At 41.0% G+C, this 21,174-nt stretch overlaps 2 protein-coding genes across 2 annotated transcripts; both read left to right on the top strand.

Annotated features, from left to right (window-relative positions):
* The first annotated feature begins 453 nt into the window (after positions 1-453).
* cc2d1a (coiled-coil and C2 domain containing 1A) lies at positions 454-11,263 on the top strand. Its single transcript, XM_057331957.1, has 29 exons — positions 454-620; positions 1,124-1,202; positions 1,328-1,469; positions 1,613-1,716; positions 1,836-2,078; positions 2,174-2,465; positions 2,589-2,698; positions 2,839-2,911; positions 3,010-3,099; positions 3,268-3,395; positions 3,474-3,546; positions 4,117-4,226; positions 4,311-4,422; positions 4,504-4,676; positions 4,794-4,916; positions 4,998-5,056; positions 5,847-5,963; positions 6,032-6,105; positions 6,171-6,229; positions 6,316-6,367; positions 6,491-6,590; positions 6,720-6,810; positions 6,885-7,052; positions 7,377-7,435; positions 7,522-7,591; positions 7,787-7,907; positions 9,248-9,324; positions 9,456-9,503; positions 9,844-11,263. Exons 2-29 carry the CDS (start codon positions 1,146-1,148, stop codon positions 9,880-9,882), a joined length of 2,964 nt encoding a protein of 987 aa, XP_057187940.1. The 5' UTR covers positions 454-620; positions 1,124-1,145; the 3' UTR covers positions 9,883-11,263.
* Positions 11,264-11,723: 460 nt separating this feature from the next.
* mri1 (methylthioribose-1-phosphate isomerase 1) lies at positions 11,724-20,660 on the top strand. Its single transcript, XM_057332049.1, has 6 exons — positions 11,724-12,031; positions 14,212-14,435; positions 14,936-15,105; positions 15,190-15,366; positions 15,443-15,667; positions 16,910-20,660. The coding sequence occupies exons 1-6, from the start codon at positions 11,900-11,902 to the stop codon at positions 17,041-17,043; spliced, it is 1,062 nt and encodes a 353-aa protein (XP_057188032.1). The 5' UTR covers positions 11,724-11,899; the 3' UTR covers positions 17,044-20,660.
* The last annotated feature ends 514 nt before the right edge of the window (positions 20,661-21,174 follow it).

The following is a 21,174-nucleotide window of genomic DNA, read 5'->3' as shown; positions in this document are numbered from 1 at the left end:
TTGTACTGTACTGTACATCACATCGTTTGTGTTGAGTGCCTCTCCCATTTTTACCAGCAGGTGGGGCTGCAGGTCAGGATAAAGTTGACAAACTTCCTACCCAATGCGCTTGAACCACATGTGTACATGGGCAAGAGGTGTCAATACTGTTGACTCAACACCATAAGACCCAAGCACATTATATTAAGGAATACTGTAATAGTTTTAATGGAAAATAATTGTGGTTTGCAATGGAAACCGTTACAATTTTCAACTGATTTCTGTTAGCAGGGACACGAGCGCGAAACCTCAAAAACAATATTTATCGTATTAAACTATTTTCTGACAGAAAACCATCACACATTGTAAAAGATCATCTAAAACAATCTAAACCCAGACAAACTAGAGATTGAACTACAAGTCCCGTTTCCGCCTGCCGTAAAGCGCGAGGCGCTGCTGTTGCTATGGGAAACTGGGCGAAAAGCAGGAAGTGCTGATTCTCCATTGACAGTTGTGCAGGTCTGTGTTTACCACAGCATTTATGACCCTCTAGTGTCAAAACTTCAAGACTGATAGCTTTTTCTTCTCAACGAAACGGAGATTGATCACGTAAACCGCGCTCGGATGAACGTATGATCGAGGTATTAACGTTACATTCAGATGATGGGCAAATAAAGACTAGCTTTCTTGCTAACTAGCACTTAACTGAATTAGTTGTGTGGGTTTGTTTACGTTCTGGTTTCTATAAAGGGTTATTTATCAGTCGTGCACTTTATTTCCAGAGAACCGTTTAATGTGATTTTTGTCAAATAAATAAATAAAGGTGAACGGTTCACATGTTTGCTTTCTGTCAGGTTAGTAACGTTAGGTTTTTTGAAAGGCTTTTTGAAACGGATCGCTCCCAGTGAATGAAAAGTTGAGGAGATCAGAGAGATGTTTTGTTGTCTGCAAATAATGTACAAACAAATACACATTGAGATTGTAAAGATCTGTATGTGGGTTATGCTCGTCATTATTCACGCAGTGAACTAGGAATGCGTCATGACGTCACTCACTTTCCAGTCTGGTTGGTTGTGCTGCCCTTGAAGGATTGATCCTTATGCAATAGTTACATTATGAGAAATCAGTCTTGTTCTTGTTTCAGGTTTGAGTGAGCTGTGAAGACGATGAGTCGAAGCCGGAACCCTCCGCAGAAGGGACAGGGGGCCGCCAGGGCCAAACAGGTGAATTCATAGTACTGTGTCCAAACTGCTTTGTCAAAGTTGTCATCGGTTAACTTTGTGATCAATTTTAATCAATTCTGTCATTTAAACATATATTCGTCCTCATAATTCTTACAAATTGTCAGATGGGACTGCTGTTGGATTTGGCTCCTGATGGTGGGCTGGATGACTCTGGAGGAAATGAGGAGGAGCTAGAGGCGGAGCTTCTGGCCCTGGTGGGAGGAGGCGGAAGGGGTGGACCAGGAGGCAAGAAAGCTGGAGGAAAAGGTAAAGACGATCATAAGGGTCTCGGAGACCCCGGACGTAAAACATGAATTAATACAATAAGTATTCTCATGCTAATATTCTCTGTGTACGCTGTTAATAAAATTGTTATTTGTTACTCTTCATCTGTTTTTCTCTACGTTTAGCACCCGTGCCCATGGAGGACATCGAGCGGATGGCGGCGCTGTGTATGAAAGACCTGGATGATGATGAAGATTATGGTGATTTAGAGAATGACGCTGATTTATTGGTAAGAGGAGGACAAAATTGTTCACACTTGTCCTGAAATGAAATGTTTTTATAAAACTTTCACGCAATTTTAACAGTGTGACAGTGACATCAAGAGTTAAGTTGTTTTTTGTATATCAGGCCGAGTTGAACGAGGTATTGGATGACGATATGGAGGAGGTGGCGACCAAGAAGCCCCCTCCATCACCATCACCCCCTCAGCGCTCAAGCGCAGCCCCTCGGACCACCCCCACATCCCAGAGTTCTCCGGGCAGCCTTGAGTCTCATCTGCAGGAGCTCATCGACATGTATCAAACGGCCATCACGAACGCCAAGGCCGCGGGGGAGACCAGCAAAGCACGCAGATACGACCGTGGACTGAAGGTGGGACATCTCCATAACCATTACACACATTCTGTCCCGTATTTCATTTGAGTTTGGTGAATTCAAAAGGACATGTTCACGTTTTCTGTTATCAGACTCTGCAGTCTATGTTGACGTCGGTTAAAAAAGGGAAGCCCATCAACGAAGATGAGATTCCTCCTCCTGTGGCCACCGGTGGAAAACCCGCCTCGCAGGCTGAGCCAATCAGAGAGCAGGAGAAACCTGCTCCGCCGTACACTCCGCCGCAGACCAATGAGAAGCCACAGCTGGCTGCCCCGCCCAAACCTCAGCTACTACAACCACCATCACAGCGATCGACAGCCGTCACGCCCGATACACCCGCCATTTCGCCCCTGACGCCCAGCCAGCCTAATGCACAGCACTCAGGTACACTAACTCGCACCACAAACTGTCTTTTCTTTCTTTTTTTACTTAGATGTTCACTTCCCTTACACGTCTTGAGTATAATCTTGAGTCTGAGGCGGTTGTGTATGCATGTGTGTGTTTTAGAGCTTAAAGCGAGTATATTAAACCGACAGAGAGAGTATAAGCTGGCAGCCATACAGGCTAAACAGAGCGGAAACACTGACCAAGCCAAACAACTCTACCTTGTCGCCAAGGTAACCGACAACCACCTGTCTGTATCGCTGAATCATTTAAGATGATTCAGGTTCATTGAATCTAAGTGAAAGCACACAGTTTCTAAGTACAAACTTGTAGAGTTTTATAGAAATAAGTTTCTGTTTATCTGTTCACCCAGAAATTAGACACGATGGTTGAGGCTGTCGACAAAGGCGAGTTTGTTGATATCAACTCACTGCCGCCCCCTCCTGGTATGTCATGACATTACAATCACTTGGACTCTTCTTTACGGTACAAAATCTGATACAGTCACGTGTTCGATCTGATGGAAATCTCTCACTCTCACAAGGGGATGTTGAAGTGCCTCGTTCAATACCTCAACAGCCGTCTTCAAAACCTGCCGCCCCTCCGACTGCACCCACTGCTGCCCCTAACACAGGTAAGAGTGTGTGTGCCATTTCAGACCAGAATATAGCAAACCTGACATTACAAACACAATAAACATGCAGAATGATGCCTTAATGAAGGTTTAGGTTTGTGTGAGAGGGAATAACGTTTAACGCAAGTAAAAGTCAATGCAAAGCCGTTTTTGTGTGTGTGTGCGCAGCTGTGTCTGCTCCTCGGAGCATCGGGGAAGCCTTACAGCAGCGCATGGACAAATATAAAGAAGCAGCAGAAAGCGCCAAGAGCAAAGGAGATGATCGAAAAGCGCGCATGCACCAGCGCATTATAAAGGTAATGCACGTAACACACACACATTCAACCGTAGACATTCAGACTCACGTGTGCATTTGTTTGTCTTCTTGACCGCAGCAATATCAAGATGCCATCAAAGCTCACAAGGCGGGACGGCCTGTTAATTTAGCAGAACTTCCTGTTCCACCAGGTGAGAGGTTTCTTTTGTGGTGTGTGATATTATTGATGTGTGTGCGTTGTATCTGTTGTGATGTCAACAGATACAACACACAAGAGCAAAGACGGACTACTTGTCACATTAATGCTAAATTTACAATACTTGGTATTTAATGCTAAACTTCCATCACATGACAGCAGTTTGAAGTTATGGCTGCACTCAGTTACATTATGCCATGACTATTTTGCCTGCTTATAACGTTCCTCTGTTGTCTGATATCGATCACAAAATAAGACCAAATTACATTATATTACATTTATTCATTTGGCAGACGCTTTTATCCAAAGCGACTTGCAAGTAGGAGAGCATATAAACATTTTGTCAACATGTCAACATGCTAAACTCTTGTCAGACTGCTTTTATTAGATATTATTTACTAGAATGATCTTGCTTGTTCTATAAACACAATGCGCTGTGCTGTGTTTGACCTTTTCTGTGTTTTTCTGTTTTTCTCCTATAAAGCTCCTTTGGAACAGTGCACATTGTGAAAAGCGCTATATAAATAAATTGAATTGAATTGAATGTCGTGTGTGTGTGTCTCAGGTTGTCCCCCGCTGCAGGGTGCCGAGGCGGGGGCGCAGAATTTTATGGGCGTCCTGGAGACAGCCATGAAACTGGCCAATCAGGACGCGGAAGGAGATGACGACGAGGAGGTCAGCAGAACATCCAGAACGCATTTCACGAAATGTTTTTTGCTGTGTCAGAGCGCCGTTTGTTAATGTAAAAATGATTTGCAGCCATCGCCTCAACCTGCCGTTCAGAAATCAAGAGCTCCCGTTCCTCCAAAAGCCTCGTCCAATGCTGGGACGCTGACTCCCACTACAAATGCTCCTAAACTGGGGGGGAAAGGTAGTCTTGTTGTGTTTATAGTGTGTGTGTTTAAATATGCATGTGTGTGTTTATTTACATACGTATGTGTGTGTTTTGCAGCTCAGCAGCAGTTGGATTTCCTGACGGCACGCAGGCAGCAGTTTGTGAAGGCGGCGTTGCGTTCTAAAGAGATGAAGGACATGCAGGGGGCCGCGCAGCACCTGAGAAACGCTAAAGGATTGGAGCAAATGATCAATGCTGCCAAGGCGGGACTTCCTGTTGACATCACCAAGGTGCGTGTACGAGTGTTATCGCTTCCTGTGTGTGCGTGTGATTTCTATGATACTATGACACAGATGTCTGTTCCTCACCTCAATGTTTTATGATGTATTTTTCTGTAATATGTGCAGCTGCCTGCAGCTCCAGTGAGTGAGGAAGACTACAGACTGTCTCAATCTCGATCGTCCGCTCTCTCTCCTCGATCGGCCGATCAGTACGCTCAACTCATGGAGCAGCTCAGACTTCAGCACGAGGTTCTTATTCACTGATGTTACTGGCGTAACGGTCACATGGTTTATTTGAGTCTCAATTAAACCGATAACGTTTGTTTGCAGAAATGTTTGGCCTACTCTCAGCAGTTCACACATATGGGGAATGTAGCTGAAACTGCCAGGTGTGTGTTTACATACATGTCTTTGTGTTTAGGAAGAGGTATTTGCTAAATGAATCAAATGAAAACGTTAAAAAATATTAAAACCGATTTAAAAAAGAATGTTTATTTTTGTCATGGATAAAATGTTCATTTCTACAGTTTTGTTTTGCTAAATATTTGAATCAAGAATAAAAAAACATACATTTCATAAAATTTAGTATTAAGTATAAATATATATAGATGTACTGTACATCATAGTTGTTATAGTTATTAGATTTTAGTTTTATTTAGATTTATTAATATTTTAAATTAGCTTTTATTTTTATATGTTTAGTTTTTATGTTAATTTTAGATAGCAATTTTGGTGTATGCCTGTGTCATTTTATAATTTATTTGTTTATTTTTATGTTGCTGTATAAGATTAATTGATTTTTATTTTAGTTTTTGTTTATTATTATAATTTTAGTGCTTCAAACATTAGTTTTTTTTTTTAAGTTTTATGTTAATTGTAGTTAAAGTTTTAGCAATTTTGGTGTATGCTTTTGTCATCTTATAATTTATTTGTTTATTTTTTATGTTGCTACATAATTATTTTCGTTTTGGTTTATTTTTGGTTTATTATTGTAAGTTTATTTTTGTGGCAACGTTTCAATTTTTCAAGTTTTTCCAATCATTTTAAAGGAAATATTTGATTTGATTTCAATCAACAGAAACGTTTTCAAAATGTTAATTTTAGTCAACTAAAGTAGCATCTACACATTCAAAATTATATCGAAGCCCATTTTGTATCTGTACGTGTTTGTGTGTGCAGGTTCGAGAAGTTGGCCGAAGAATGCATGAATAACATCGACATAGTGAAGAAAGCTCATGCCAAAGGGAGATCCGTTCCCAGATATCACACTGAGGAGCGCACCTTCAACAATGTCAAGTATGAGCACACAAACACACTCTCAGTAAATGTGTTTCATTACTTGTTAAATCTCTTTCTCTCTCTAGGATCTTTCCTAACCTGACTGCTAATGACCTGGTGCTGATCGTTGTGAAAGGAATCAACCTGCCAGCCCCTTCAGGTGTGTGAGGGAGTGTTCATCTGTGTATGCAAGTGTTTACCAGTCTCTAATCTTGTTTTGTCTAGGAGGTTCTGCCAATGATCTGGATGCGAGCGTGCGCTTTGAGTTTCCCTTCCCTAGCGCGGTATGACACAATCTTATCAGCTCACACACACACACACACACACACATTTATGCTGTTGAGTCTAACACTGTGTGTATGTTTCTCAGGAAGAAGCTCAGAAGGACAAAACCAGCACTGTGAGAAACACGAACTGTCCAGGTACACACACGCACTTTTCCTTCAGCGTGCTGCAATGCATTATTGGATTGCTTTCTTTTGGAAGGTTGTGTGAAAACGCATTAAAAAGCAGCATGTTGCGACTTGATGTGTGTGTGTTTGCAGAGTTTAAGGAGCAGTTTAAGCTGCACATCAAGAGAGATCACAGAGGATTCAAAAGAATCGTGCAAACCAAAGGGATCAAGTTTGAGATCGTACACAAAGGGTGAGAATCTATTAATGTACTAAACACTAATAAACAGATTGTTTAGATACAAGAGCAGATATTGTCATGAGAATTGTCACAGTGCCAAAATCATTGGCACATTTTGTGTGTGTGTGTGTGTGTGTGTAGTGGTCTCTTTAAGACCGATAAAGTTGTGGGAACCGCTCAACTGAAGTTGGAAGCTCTGGAGAACCAGTGTGAGATCAGAGAGATTATAGACGTGAGTAACACACACACATCTACTCATCACACATAGAGAACACACAGATGCTAGTGTGTGTGTCGCTGGTGCAGGTGCTGGACGGGCGTAGGGCGACCGGAGGGAAACTGGAGGTGCGTGTGAAGATCCGTGAGCCGCTGGGCGGAGTTCAGCTGCAGCCAGTGACGGAGAAATGGCTCGTCATTGACCCGCTCACCACCTCGCCCGAGAAAGAGAGACATAAAGACACAGAGAAGGAACGGGTAGGAAAGGGACAGACGACTGATGTTTTACAGCGTGATGTTTGACCTTTTTATATACTTATTAGAAAATGAAACTAAGGCATAATAATGACACTTGAACCGCTGGCGTATTCTTACTCCATTATTTTATAACGTTATTTTACCGTGTTCACTCAAAACTCATTTTCAATTTGGCACACTCTCTTGAAAATGCAAGAGATGCTGAAAATAACATCAGTCAGATGTGATGCATCATGAAAAAAAGTCTGTCTGACACAACAGCTCAAGAACAGTGCAGATGGAGGGCAGAAGTTGTTTGTGATTTCATGCTTATTTTCATTCCAGCGGGCTCCTTCTCCAAGATCCAGACCCAGGAATGATCATGACAGGAACACTAAACCGAGGTAACACCTCAGCTCGCTTCACAGCGTGTATGTGTGTGTTCCTGTACATTATGTGTGTCTGATGTTTCCCTCGGGTTCTGTTTCAGCTCTTCTCCACAGTTTAAACTACACAGCTTCAGTCTGCTGAACCACGACAAAGAGAGGCTGGAATGGAAGGTGCGCGTGTGTGTTATACTGTATATCTTGTAACACAATCTACACTTTTTGGCAAATATGCATGAATCAAAACCGAAGTTTCCTTTTTAATTCAGTTTAGTGTGTTGCTGGTAGTGTGATTTGAATTTTATGATTTGAGTTGTTTTTTAAAGCTGTTTTTGTGCAGAACATGTCAGTGATTTTTCTTCTCTTTAGATTAGCGAGTATAAGAAGAACAGACGAGACACGTCAGAGCTCATCAAGCAGCACATGGAGGTCTGTCAGCGACTGCAGTGGCAGAAAACCTACCTGGAGAAACATCCTGCAGCACTGACAGGTGCGCACACACACACACACATTGGTCAAGGCAGCCCAGTTGTGGTTCTTTCTAAAAATTCTAGAAATTTCTGTTGCACGGGGAAGGTGGGATGAAGCGATGATGGGTGACTACGTCTGGAACTCAGTTCGTGAGGACAGTATTAGTCAAAAACGATCAAATGTACACTTCCGAAGTTTTGGACGACTCATTTTTAGTAACTGTTACGTTAAATTGTTGTTTTGAGCTCAGTGTTATAGGGTTGGGAATCGAAAAGCAATTCCAATTCGGACTCGGAATCGAAAGGTTAGGAATCGGGTACTTGAAATTCAAATTCCTCTTATCAATTCTTGTGTGCATATTCTCAGAAATGTGCATGTGTTAACTTGTGATAAAGCACAGGAACCACAAATGTATCAACCATGATGTAGTTAAACTATGGTAATACAAAATGTATTAAATCAGACAAAACATGGTTGCTATGTGTGTATTAATATACAAAACGGTGCTCATTAATATATATTTTTGCAAAGCCGTCAATAAGCAGGCTAAATGACCATACAGGTTGATATCTAGATGTTTTATTTCAACTGTGGAATCGAAACTGGGAATCGATAAGAATCGAGATCGATAAGCAGAATCAGAATCGATCAAATTCGAACGATACCCATAGTGTTATGCCAGTACCTTGTCATTTCTACGTACGAGTAATAATACCGAAATAGTTTTTAGTACTGTCGATGGTAAAAAAAAAGCATGTAATTTTTGTATTCAGCATGTTAAACTTCATTAAAGAGTACATAACTAGGGATTTTTAAGGTCCTAGTTTGGTTTATGGAGTGTCCAACAACAAGTTTATGTACATAGAAGGTGTAAAAACACTATTATTTTGTAATAATAGGCAGTTATTCTTTCCTTACTTTTTGGCTGACTCTCAAAAGATGCGTTGCGCGATTCATCTGTCTAATCCCCTCCTTTCCGCTAGCCTAGTCTGACGTGATTGGTCAGATGGTCTAGTCTGCTGTGATTGGTCTACCGCGAATGAGGCTCACGAGCTACAGTGTTTGGGGGAGAAGAGGGAAGTTTTCGTGCGCAGTCCTAGCAAAACGTAGGCGGGGACTATATGTAGTGGCGGACTAGGGACGACTCGTTTGCGTGATTCAGAGTCGACTCCCTTTTTTCCAAGCCAATAACCTTGTTTATCATTCACCTTCGGATTTACAACTTGGCAGACTGCTTACTTTCAAACACGCCAACATTAACACACTGCAATGTTGTGTACTCTTTAAGAAACAAACAAAAAAATGTTTCATTGTGTAATCCATAAACTTCCTTTCTCTCTCTCTCTCTCTGTATTTCAGAATATGAAAATGTGTTGCGGAAGTTTCAGCACGGTCTCGCAGATTCCGTGAAGAAGTTTTCCAGCGAAGGCAACAGGGTGAGCGTGCACACACTGACACATACACACATTGCCTTAAAACCTTGTGAAGTGGCTTTATATTTGCAGACGCTGAGCATCCCATTGACATTACAAAATGTCGAATTATTTTGTCTGTTTTTGTTCCTCAGGAAGCAGCGAAAGATGCTCTCGGCCGAATGAAGATGGTGGAGAACGAGGTGAATATTTACCCTGTTCACTTTTTTAATACACATTCCTGGCCATTGTGAATGATTCCTGAATGAAAAATAATTTCATCAAAACGTAATCATTTCCTACAGATGAGAACAGTAATGTTAACCAATGGCTGTAGCTAATCTGTCATTGTTTCATGGCTACTGTTGTCAGCAATCCAGCTTTTCTACAATGATCATAATAGAAATAATAACAATAGATTTGAACAAAGCCAATACCACAATCCACACTAAAGTCACATCTGGCTGCATTTTCCTATAAAACGCTCACTTTCACACTAACACGTTTTAAAGATCTATCTCATCATCTCTTTCTCTCTCCCAGCTGGAGTCGGTCAGAAAAAAACGAGGCGTCAGAGAATGAAGAACCGTCGAGTCTGTCTGCGGGAAAACTGTCACAGCGGTTCTTAAATCATAAGGATATTAATCAATACTGACGGATGTAATGTAGCCACAGAGGGCAACCCAACACTACAAAACACACACACACATAATCCAAGCACTTTTACCATTGCTTCACTCCATGTTTATTTGTCTAAGAGTTCGAAACACAAGAAACACGTGCTTTTGTTTTGTTAGAAGACATGTTTGAATGTTCAGAGTGAGATCAGACTCATTTGCAAATATGAGGAACGATCATGTTTAGCGATACCTGAAATATGAACAAAGAAAAAAGTCCAGGTCATATTTCCTATAACCATACGTTGTGCAAACCTTTGTGAATAAAGAACAAAACATACTGTGCATCATATCACAGACAACAGGTATTCGCATATTCCTCTCACAGCTCCATGCCTGTAACTAATACCACAGACATGAAGACAACCTTTTTATTTGAACTCAATTTATTTTGTATGTTTTTGATTTGTACACCGTTCCCACTGCCCGGCGCGTATAAATGCTGTTAATCTAGCGTCTTTACAGTCATCTGTGTGCTACAGTAGGCCGACTCCCAGATTAGGATTATACCGCCGCACGCCTGTGATATGGGAACAATCTGACACTCCGGGGAAGATGTCGAGTGCATTAGATGGTGAAGATCTGGGATTATCCGGATACTTCAGCAGCCGTGTGAACTCGTTTCAAAAGAACAGATGAGACCATTTAAGCAGGAGATCATCGTGGTGTGGGTATGGCTTGATAAGAAAAACAAGGGTGTGTTGATCAGTGTCTGGGAAATGAAAAAATCACACGCAGGCGTTGTGTTGGATGGGAAGATGCTGAGATCAGCTGTTTTACGCAAGCTGTCTCGTCTTCTTTCATTTTAGAGTCAAAAGGTCATCAACTTTAACCTCAGGCTTGTCCGTCTTTGTACGCGAAAGGACTTTTTGGCTCTCCGTGCAGCGCAGATCCACATTTGGATGCCAGTCTGGCTGCGTAATGCAGTCAGTCATTATATAAACTCTTTTATGGGGGTGTTTGTGTGTTTGCTTTTTAAAAGCCAGATATAAAACCGCCTCGTTCCCATGACAACCTCTTTATTCAGACCTCTGTGGTCTTTTAGGATGGTGTCTGAACCCCTCGCCCGCGGTCTCTCCTTCATCGTCATTATCATCCTCTCTCCTCTTCTCCAGCATGTACAGATGTTTTATCATCATTCTGAAGGCAATCACTGGTCTGACGCATTCGTGTTGGAATGATGTTTCCGTGACGCTCTATTTTTAAAGGCAGCATTCATTTCTTAATGTGTCTACGGTGATGGTTGTTATGTCTAATGTAATAATTAAAGAATCGGATCATCAAAACTCACAGTTTGCTCTCTTATTTAGTTCAATGCACTTTTCACATGATAGGGCATCAAACCTGGTGCCAAATGCATCAATGTCAATAAAAGCAGAATACGGTCAATTTAATTATATACAAAAATAAATGACATTTCAATTGAAGTTTTAAAGTGAGTATTGGGATGAGTTTTATATAAGTTTGGGATGTCGTTAGAATGAGGAAAATATGCTTCGTTATTGACTGAACAAGCTCTTCAGATGCGTCATGACGTATTAAAACATCAAACTCATTAAATAGCCCTGACTGGTTTTTTTTTCGGTGTGTGTGTTTTTGAGCTGCTTCTCTTTGGATAAGTTCAAAACTTCTTATTTTTTCTTAATAACTTGCCGCACTTCTAATAAAACACTCAATTCGCCTCAAGCGCGCGAGCGTCTCTGCCGAAGAGTGACTGACAGGAGTAGGCGTGACTACATGGGCGGGGCTTGCTGCCGGAGCGAACACGCGGTTCCGTGCTCGCGTTTCATTCTGTCGGCGGAGGCCTTTAAACTACGCCCACACCGTTTCTCCTCGTTTTCAACACACCCCGAACCCACGGGACGCCGGCCGAACGAACGAAACCCGCCGCACGATATCTTCAACCGCATCTCATACGGGTCATGACGCTGGAAGCGATCCGGTACCGCTCCGGGTCTCTGCAGATCCTCAACCAGCTGCTGCTGCCGCACGAGACCGTGTACGAGGAGGTCCGGTCGGTGCGGGACGGATATGAGGCCATCAAGAGTATGAAGGTAAGACGGGCCCGACGGAACCTCTGCCCGGTTCCGTTCGCGTACGTCGGCGCGCCGCGAGATCGCAACGCGTCGATCTCGCGGCGGTTCCTTTGTGTCAAACTAGAGCAGGGGGTCGCGCTTTTGTTCGCGTTCGTGTGTTATCTTCATAATGTGCGCTTGGTGTGAAATCCCTATTGGATGACTGGTTGTTTATATAGTGTAATGTAATAATACCGTTTACGTTAATAAGTCGCGTGCAGATGCACTGGAATGATGCCGCATGTCATTAACGTTAACTGTGTCAAGTGTCTGTGTGCGTCTGGACGTTTATTGTTGGTCTGTGTACACACGCGTCGCGATCGTTGCGTCGCGTCTAAATCAAAAGTTTTTCTCGTTTTTATTTGTTAATGCACATTGAACAAGAAAGAACAATGAATGACGGCATTTGTGTTAACAAACGATGATAAACGTCAATGAGCGCTGTAGAATTATGTTGCAGATGGATTAACTAATGGTAACAAAAGGAACCTTATTGTAAAGTTTTAACGTATAAACTTGACATGATGTCTCAAATGCTCATGACTGAAGACACTAAAACAAAATGGTGACATGTGTAAACAATATTTGGTTCCAAGAATTTTGTTTCATGGACAACGAAAACAAACCGTCCTTTAATAATAGGAAATTGTTTTTCCAACAAGAAAAATTGAACAATAACTGTATAAGTAACGTCTGGGTTTGCTCTGGAATTGTACATTTAGTCATAAATCACAAACAAATTCTCTTTCATTTGTCACGGTTTTGTGTATTAATGCCTTTTTTCCGATGTATGCCAAACAGTCTTGCCAGTCAAGTTTACGCACAGTCTGACCACTTTGTTCTGTTTAAGAACACATGCAGACGCACATTGTGACATCATAAATGTATTGTTACATTTCCATAACCTCCAGGTTTCTTTCCCAGCCCGTTCTCGATTAATCCGGCGTATAATGAATGTTTTGGGGATGATGGTCTTCCGGCTACGACTCATTAATAGTCGTTACTGCAAATATCTGGCATGAATTATTGATCAATCTGGAATTCAGGGGTCTTGGTCCCGTGCCAAACGCCGTCACCGTCGTGAGATCTTTACTAATGGACAGGAAATGACAATCACGCTCAAGCGCTTCACGTACGCCGCAGAGACAGCCATCTCATTCATCTGAGGGAAAATGTTTCTCTGACATTAACCAAAGAGACCCTAGTGAAGGAATGTATTATGAATGTCAGAGTTTTTTTGAGTGATGCCGTGCTATTGTCAGATGCCATTATGACATCATAGTCACTTGGCCAGGTAGATTTTTTGAAATGATGTCATAATGCGTCAGACTGATCTCAGCATGAATGGTGTCATGATGGTGGTCTGGACACTCATTGCTATAAAGTAATTTTATTGAAAATTAATGTGATTTTCTTAATGTCTACTGAATTCAATAGAGACTACCCTCGAAATGTTGTGGTCTGGTCTTAAGCTCCAGAATGGATGAGTTTCACTATGCTTAACTGCGTCTCTGTGCAGCCTTAAAGGGGTCATATGACACGGCTAAAACACGCTTTAAGGTTCAAAAACGCTGTATTTTGGACACACCGTGCATGTTTGTATCTCCTCTTTGCCCCGCCTCTCTGAAATGCGCAGATTTTTTACAAAGCTCATCGCTCTGAAAAGCGATGTGTGCTATGATTGGCCAGTTAACCATTGCATCTTTTGTTTCGACAACAAAAGATGTTCATTTTTGCAATTTTACGTGTCTAATACATTCATTGGCATCTTCTAACACACCAAAGACACAGAAAAACACGTATTCGCGCCATATGACCCCTTTAACAGATTTTTCTGGGTTTGACACAAGTTAAGCTTTATCAGCTGCTCTGTCTGTGTCTTGCTGTATATTTAGCAAATTTGTTTATTATTTGAGCTGTAAGTTGATTTAACAGAAAAATAACAGAATTTATCAAAATGTTATAATATCTATACTGAAGTATTTCATATTTAGTTTGAATCAGGTTTGCATCCTGTTCATCTGGTTTCAGACATGTAACAGATGTGTGCACATTTATTCAAACCCATGACCTTTAAGAGCGTCACGTGCGTGAATAAACAAGAAATCTTTCATGTCCTGCCGTTCTGATTCCCTGTCACGTGACCTTTCACCCTGCAGGTGCGCGGTGCTCCCGCTATCGCCATCGTGGGGTGCTTGAGCCTGGCGGTGGAACTGCGGGCGGGCGCCGGAGGTGACGACCTCGTTTCCTTTATCAGGGACTCTCTGTGCCACCTGACGTCCGCGCGGCCCACGGCGGTCAACATGGGCCGAGCCGCCCGCGAGCTGATGGAGTTCACGGAGAACGAGAGCATGGAGAAGAACACAGAACAACTGAGAGACAGGTGCGAATGATGTCATGATATGAAAACTATAGACGTATAGAAATACTGACAGAAGTACAGCGTGCCTAAAAATGCTTAAAAACAATGAATGTCTTGGCATAAGAAGATATTCAAGCAAATGGCTTTGATTTAGTCATTAAACAAGACAGTTTTATCAAAAGCGACTTAAAAGCAACATGGTATCTCAAATTTAAAATGAAAAAATAGATATTTTAATGCTAAGCGTTAAACCATAAGAAGTTTGTAGGTGAAAACAAAGACTTTTAAGGGCCACTGTGTATTATGTACTATTGCAGAATACAGACATAATATCCAATAATAAAAATGCATTTTATTATATCAGAAGAATATTAAATTTGGCTGGATATTAAAAAGGCCTACTAAACGTTATTAAAATGATAATAGTGAAAAACTAGACGTTTTACCTTGAATCTGTATACCTGGAGTCAGCATTTTTATTTTCTAATGACCTGTCTCTTTTGGCCACGCCCCTGCTGCAGTGTGATTGGCTGGATTGAGGAGATGCTGGAGCGAGACGTGAACGACAACAAAAAAATCGGCAACTACGGCGCGCAGCACATTCTGTCTGGAGTTCCACGAGACTCCGTCACAATCCTCACGCACTGTAACACCGGGAGTCTGGCCACAGCGGGATACGGCACAGCTCTCGGTTAGTGTGCATGTGTATATCTGCGTCATAATTAAAAAATGACTGATACCGATATTATCGTCATGACTCGTGCGTGTGTTTCAGGAGTGGTACGGTCGCTGCACTCACTCGGCCGTTTGAAGCGTTTGTACTGCACGGAGACGAGGCCCTATAACCAGGGGGCCAGGCTGACGGCGTACGAGGCCGTCGCCGAGGGATTCCCGGCCACCCTCATCACAGACAGCATGGCGGCGCTCGCCATGAGGGAAAAAGGAATCACAGGTAACCAAGTGGGTTTGGTGGCATTTCCTTTTTTTATTAAAGTGTATCTCTAACACGATAATTCTCCTGTGTGCAGCTGTTGTTGTCGGAGCAGACAGGGTCGTCGCCAACGGCGATACGGCGAACAAAGTGGGAACATATCAGTTGGCCATCGCCGCAAAGCATCATGGGGTACCGTTCTATGTAGCGGCGCCCAGCACGTCCTGCGATTTGAGTTTGGAAAGTGGCCGTGACATCGTGATCGAGGAACGTCCACCTGAGGAACTCACAAGCATCAATGGAGTTCCTGTAGCAGCGCCCGGTAAGAAACCAACATTATGCTAATAAATATGGTGTAAGCTGGTTGGCTAGTTACTTTTTGAGACGTTTCATTACAAAAAGTTGAAACGTATAACCATTTTGTATACGTTCTTTGTATAAATTGTTAACAAATAAAAATAAATAAAATAAAATAACGTTTTTTATAGTAATAATAATTGACCACTAGGGGTGTCGCAGACTCGCAACCAGGGGTGCCACACACGTCCTAAAAAGTGAAGCTGCTGTAGGGGTGCGGTAACATAATTTCTTAATTTACGATTGAGTCATCAGGGAATATGGGCAGGACCTTGATGCCGCGCTGCACTTCGTGCTCGCTACTGCGCAGATTCTGGCTTCACTGACGATTCATTCTGCGCATGCCCAGGCTCCAAACTGACGTTTTTGCGTAACATGTCAGCACCCATCGAGTCTATGCTCGCGACGATACTGACAAAATTTTGATTATTTATATTATGTTAAAATTGTATGATTCATTGGCCAAAAAAGAAAAATCAACAAAATTGAATATGAATTTGACTGATTTTTTTTTTTTTAATTCAATAGTTATTGCAATAATATTGTGACATCACTGTTTATCGTATTACCTTATTTGTACAAAACATCAATTCGCAAACACACAACTCTTCCTATACAAACGCAACATTTTCTTAAGTTAAAAAAAGGTTAATTTTAGATTGTGTGTATAAAACTGTAACCATCAGTTTTTTCCTCTGGTTTGAACGTTCAAAGCTTTTTCGTAAGGATGGCGTGAGAAAGTGAGACAAAAGGCGATAAGTGTGTGTGTGTGTGACTGCGGGGTTTAAGTGTGATTTTTAAAAGAGGAGCTGCTTCTAATTAAACTCTTCTGATATGAGACCGAGGGCGAGGGAGTAATGATACTACATGAGGGGGGTGCGAGAGACTAGAGCCAGAAGCATCAGATTAATTAATGCTGAGGTTTAATAGCTGCTGGTGTCTCGAGGGAGCGACGGCGTTAACTGACTGATCACATCTCAACTCCCATGAACTCTCCCGTGTGACTCACAAGGGACAAACTTAGAATTTGCCATGGGAACAATCAGCACAGGGGAACATCTTCATATAATAACGTTTCAGAAATATGAATTTATGTGAAAAGAAACCATAACGTGTCAGACAAATTGCCTGCTAGTAAAACAGTATAAATAGTTCCCAATAAAGTTAGAAATAAATATCCCGATTCTCTCTTTGTCTGTGGCCGCAGGTATCGATGTGTGGAACCCAGCGTTTGACGTAACCCCTCACCAGCTCATCACAGGGGGCATCATCACCGAGCTCGGCGTGTTCCTGCCGTCTGAACTCCAGGCTGCTCTGACGGGCAGACTCACCGCCCTGTAAGGCCACAGCGCCCCCGCAGGAACGGGTGTATTACCGCACCTCAAGCACCACTCAGCTCTCTCATCTCTCTTGTAATGTTTTCACCTCGTTCTGGTGGAAGCGGCACCTTTAATTACACACACAAGCGTCAGCACCAAGGCGTTAACAAGGTACACGCACGTTCGATTCAATTTAACACTTACGACGTCAAGTGGAATAACAAAAGTGTTACACAAAAGTACAACCCAGGGATGCTTGTAAACACACACACGCAAACACACACACACACAATCTCCTCTCTGTCTGTACAGCTCATGCGGCATCATCTCATGTTTTTGTCTGAAATGTTGTGAAACCTCATTTCTTTGTCAGGGTTTTTATAACTCGCGAACCTTTCCACGTTTCGGTTTTAGCTCCAGTTTTTAATAGAAAGTGTATCAAGGTGAAAGCATGTCGGAGACATTTCCAGGTTGTATTTTAACTAAAAAGGAAAGGCAAGAATTATACATTTTACAGTGAAATTTTGTTTTGTTTTATTGTTAGAGAATAATTTTATTATTTTTATTGTTAAGCCTTTTGGAAAAAAAAAATATATATACTGTATATCTCTCTGCTGGTGGGGTCTGAAACTACTTAAGTCAAGTTTTGACTTCAGTTCAATAAACATTTTCTTATTTTAAGCATAATCCTATATAATTTGGAGAATTGGTTTCAGAATACAAAACGTAATGTCTTCATTTTAAAAAATTATATTTGTACTGACAAACATTTAAAAAAATGTTTTTCTTCCAGTGTGAAAATTTTACAGTACAAAAGATCCATTTTACTTTTTGTAAAATATAATTTCCTTTCTTCCGATTTAGCATTTAATGTGACCTCTGCATGTAATTGTAAGATTCACTCTTCGCAAAGATGGTAAATGGTGGACAACCATTAAACAAAGTTATTAAAATGATTGTAATATTTCAAAACTGTCTTGACTTTTAGAACGGTTCACTGTTGAATTAGTTTCCCTTGAAGGTCAGACTCTTGGTTATTTAGGGTAATAGATAAGCTTAACTCATTTTAAATAAGGGCTGTCCTTTAGTGTACATATGTACGATTTAGTACGTTAGCATAACGCTAATCGAAACGCCAAATCTTTTAAGAGAAGTGCCGAACGCGTTACTGAACCCAAATGTTATATTAACATTTTTAGAGTGTTTTGAAAGCCGCAAATGAGTGAAGAAAACATCCAGAGAGTTGTCAGTACCGATGCAGCACTTTGCCCTCAGTCTGCATCTATGGAAAGATCGTTGCACCGCTGTTATTTGAGTTTCATGGGTTAAGTCAGTAAGTTGTGAATCAATCATCTGAATTTAAAGGAATGTTCTAGGTTCAACTTTGAGTTCTCAGTTGGCAAGAGCAAACATAAATCACGTTCACAGTATTGCACTTACAATGCAAGTCTGCGTGGCAAGTGTTACAAATCCTTTTTTATTTTATTTTTAGTATTTTAACTTCTCTTTTTAGAACCTTACAAACACGTATTGCATGAGAATTACATAATTCTTGAAGATGTACACACTGTATATGTAGCGCTGTGGAAAAGTTATATTGAAAGTTATGAAAGTTTGTGTTTTACTTTTAAAAAAAAACTGTGACCTAAATCTACACAAATGTTATTAGTAATCTATTTCACGGTTAGGGTTAAACTTTCAAAACTTCAGTTTGTATTGTCTATTGCTTGGTCCTGTGTCCTTCCGTTATAATTCCATATGCATTACTGTAAATTTGACTTTTTGTTAACTGAATGGATGGACGTAATGCTACAAATGCTGTCCATAGAGAATAAGCTTCACTAAACCTTTAACATTCCTTTAAATCTAGTGAAACGTTGCATTTGTATAACACCTTTCATAGGTAAAGTTCTTCACAGGTCAAAGTAAAATATTAAGTATAACTATGTATTTAGGTACTTGTATTTGATTCCAGCGTAGAGAAGAAATGGTGCTATGGAGCTAGACGTTAGTCAATACCTCATTAGATCTAAACTCCTCTAATAGTACTTCCACTTTGTTTTGTAGTGTGTGATGTAGTCCTGTGTTGTATTTATTCGCCACAATAGCTCACACACACACACACACACACACACACACACACACAAGCCTGGGTGTGCTTTTATAGCAGCTCATAGAGGGCACACAGGACTGATGTTTGATCAGAACCTCATACAGTATAGCCGGCTGTGCGCTTGGGTGCAGATCTGATCCGGGATCAGTGTTGTGGTGAGGGCGTATGCTCTGTGTTACTGAATGTAACGAGGCGAATTCCTCACTGCCTTAGGAGACCAGCAAAAGCACCACGCCCACTGATGTCTGATTGGCTGACTAAGACAGAGCGACGCCCCCCCTTAGAGCTTTGCTTCCACCTTAGGCTCTCAGCACCACGATCATATAAGTCTAAGAAACAGAATTTATCATTGGACTATCTGCACTTCTTAATGTTTCGTTAATAGCGGTGTGATTTTAAATGCACATACTTACTTTTATGGTTTAATCTGTCTAACAAAAAGAGATGTAGCATCAAAACACTCGGAGCAGCTGTAAATGTGTCCGTTTATTTTTCTTCAATCACTTCAAATCTATAGTTTAACATAAAACAGCTCGGAAGAAAAACATCTTTTTTTTTGACAGATGAGTTTGAGTTTAGGACCGAAGCTATCAATATGGAAATATAAGAGTTATTTTAGAGATGAATGCATAAGTTGTATGCATTAAATGTAGCATTGTAATAGATCATTCGTGTATAGATGTGTAGTGTCCTGAAGGTACAAGGTTTAGTTTGATTTTGCATCATTGTTGATTTTTTTAACTGTGTTTTATGTATATTTATACACTATAACCATAAATTGTGATTCTTGGTGATGATACTGTTTAAAAGCTTTTATTGAGAGGCCCTCTATAGACAGGACAGGCCACTCTGCGCTCGAAGGGATGGACAAATTCTAGTTTGACATCTAAAATCTACTGATTTAATAGAATGTTTAACAATTGGCAGAAAACTATTCAAGTAAAGCGAAGGATTAGTTTGGTTCAGTCTGGCTTTGAAACACTTATGGTATGCCGAAGCTGTTAACCCGCATATAATATAATCTTGGCATTATCAAAAAAAGATTGTAATGCGTTGAAAAGAAGCTCACACATCACAGATGAGAAGCAATAGATAGGCTGTTTTCTTGAGGTTAAGCTGATGCCAGACAATCCGAGTTCAGGAGGTTGCATGCTAAAGGTTTCGGCTCTATTAACTGCCTCAGAAAGTTTCAGTTCGCTCATATCTTTTTTTATGTGCTTTAGTGTGGTGAGATGAACGTCTCACAACACCTGGTGCCAAAACGACAATGTGACTGTGACTTTGTGATCGGTGGACCGATGTCAGTCTGAGAGGACCTCTTTGTGTTTCTGTTCTTACTGCTCTTAACTGATCATCACAACCTGGTTTATTTTGTATTCTGTGGAAATAGCTGAAGAAAAACTATTAGGCTGGATGTTTTTTATACATATAAATATAATGCTCTATACAACATACATAAATTGAATTGTCTCTATCACATCGGTACAATAAACAGAGAGAACCAAAAACTGTGTCCGTTTTATTTATTCATATTCAAACAGAGTGGCGGCTGGTCAATAGAGGGCGCAGGGGCGCCGCCCAACCAAGTTATCAAGAGAAGAAGATTGTTAAGCGCATATTTATAAATTGCAAAATAATTTTGAAATAAACTGATTTATTCACATTATATTCGCCTGGTAGTTGTGTAATTAAAAGTATTATTTAAAATTGTATTTGGTTCATTTCTGTGACAGTACATACATATTCTACGTCCTGGGCGTCGGACAAATGAGTTCTTATGTAGGTACACAAACTTTTGGCAGGCAGGTGCAAGTAGTGATCGCTTCAGCCCGGAGAACTACAGGTGGGAGGAGTTAATACCACAAACAGCAAGTGGGAGGTGCTTAGGCCACAAGTAGGCCTTTTTTCATCGTAGTTTTTTACGTTACAATATCTCTTAACCACTGCGAGCACTGTCGTTTCTAGTTATGTTACCAATTATTAAAATGATCATTCACTACGTTCTGACATTTTGTGCAACCATCAGATTGTGCTTCCCTT

This window comes from Triplophysa rosa, linkage group LG4, assembly GCF_024868665.1.
Source record: "Triplophysa rosa linkage group LG4, Trosa_1v2, whole genome shotgun sequence".
Classification (NCBI taxonomy): domain Eukaryota; kingdom Metazoa; phylum Chordata; class Actinopteri; order Cypriniformes; family Nemacheilidae; genus Triplophysa; species Triplophysa rosa.
This window is presented reverse-complemented; position numbering and strand designations above follow the sequence as displayed.

Bases quoted from the DNA above. Each gene is read 5' to 3' on its own strand.
- cc2d1a (XM_057331957.1), top strand. From the start codon at position 1,146: ATGAGTCGAAGCCGGAACCCTCCGCAGAAGGGACAGGGGGCCGCCAGG. The intron at 2,466-2,588 runs GTACACTAACTC...TGTGTGTTTTAG, and splicing joins GCCTAATGCACAGCACTCAG to AGCTTAAAGCGAGTATATTA. The intron at 5,057-5,846 runs GTGTGTGTTTAC...TTGTGTGTGCAG, and splicing joins AATGTAGCTGAAACTGCCAG to GTTCGAGAAGTTGGCCGAAG.
- mri1 (XM_057332049.1), top strand. From the start codon at position 11,900: ATGACGCTGGAAGCGATCCGGTACCGCTCCGGGTCTCTGCAGATCCTC. The intron at 14,436-14,935 runs GTGCGAATGATG...CCCCTGCTGCAG, and splicing joins ACAGAACAACTGAGAGACAG to TGTGATTGGCTGGATTGAGG. The intron at 15,668-16,909 runs GTAAGAAACCAA...CTGTGGCCGCAG, and splicing joins AGTTCCTGTAGCAGCGCCCG to GTATCGATGTGTGGAACCCA.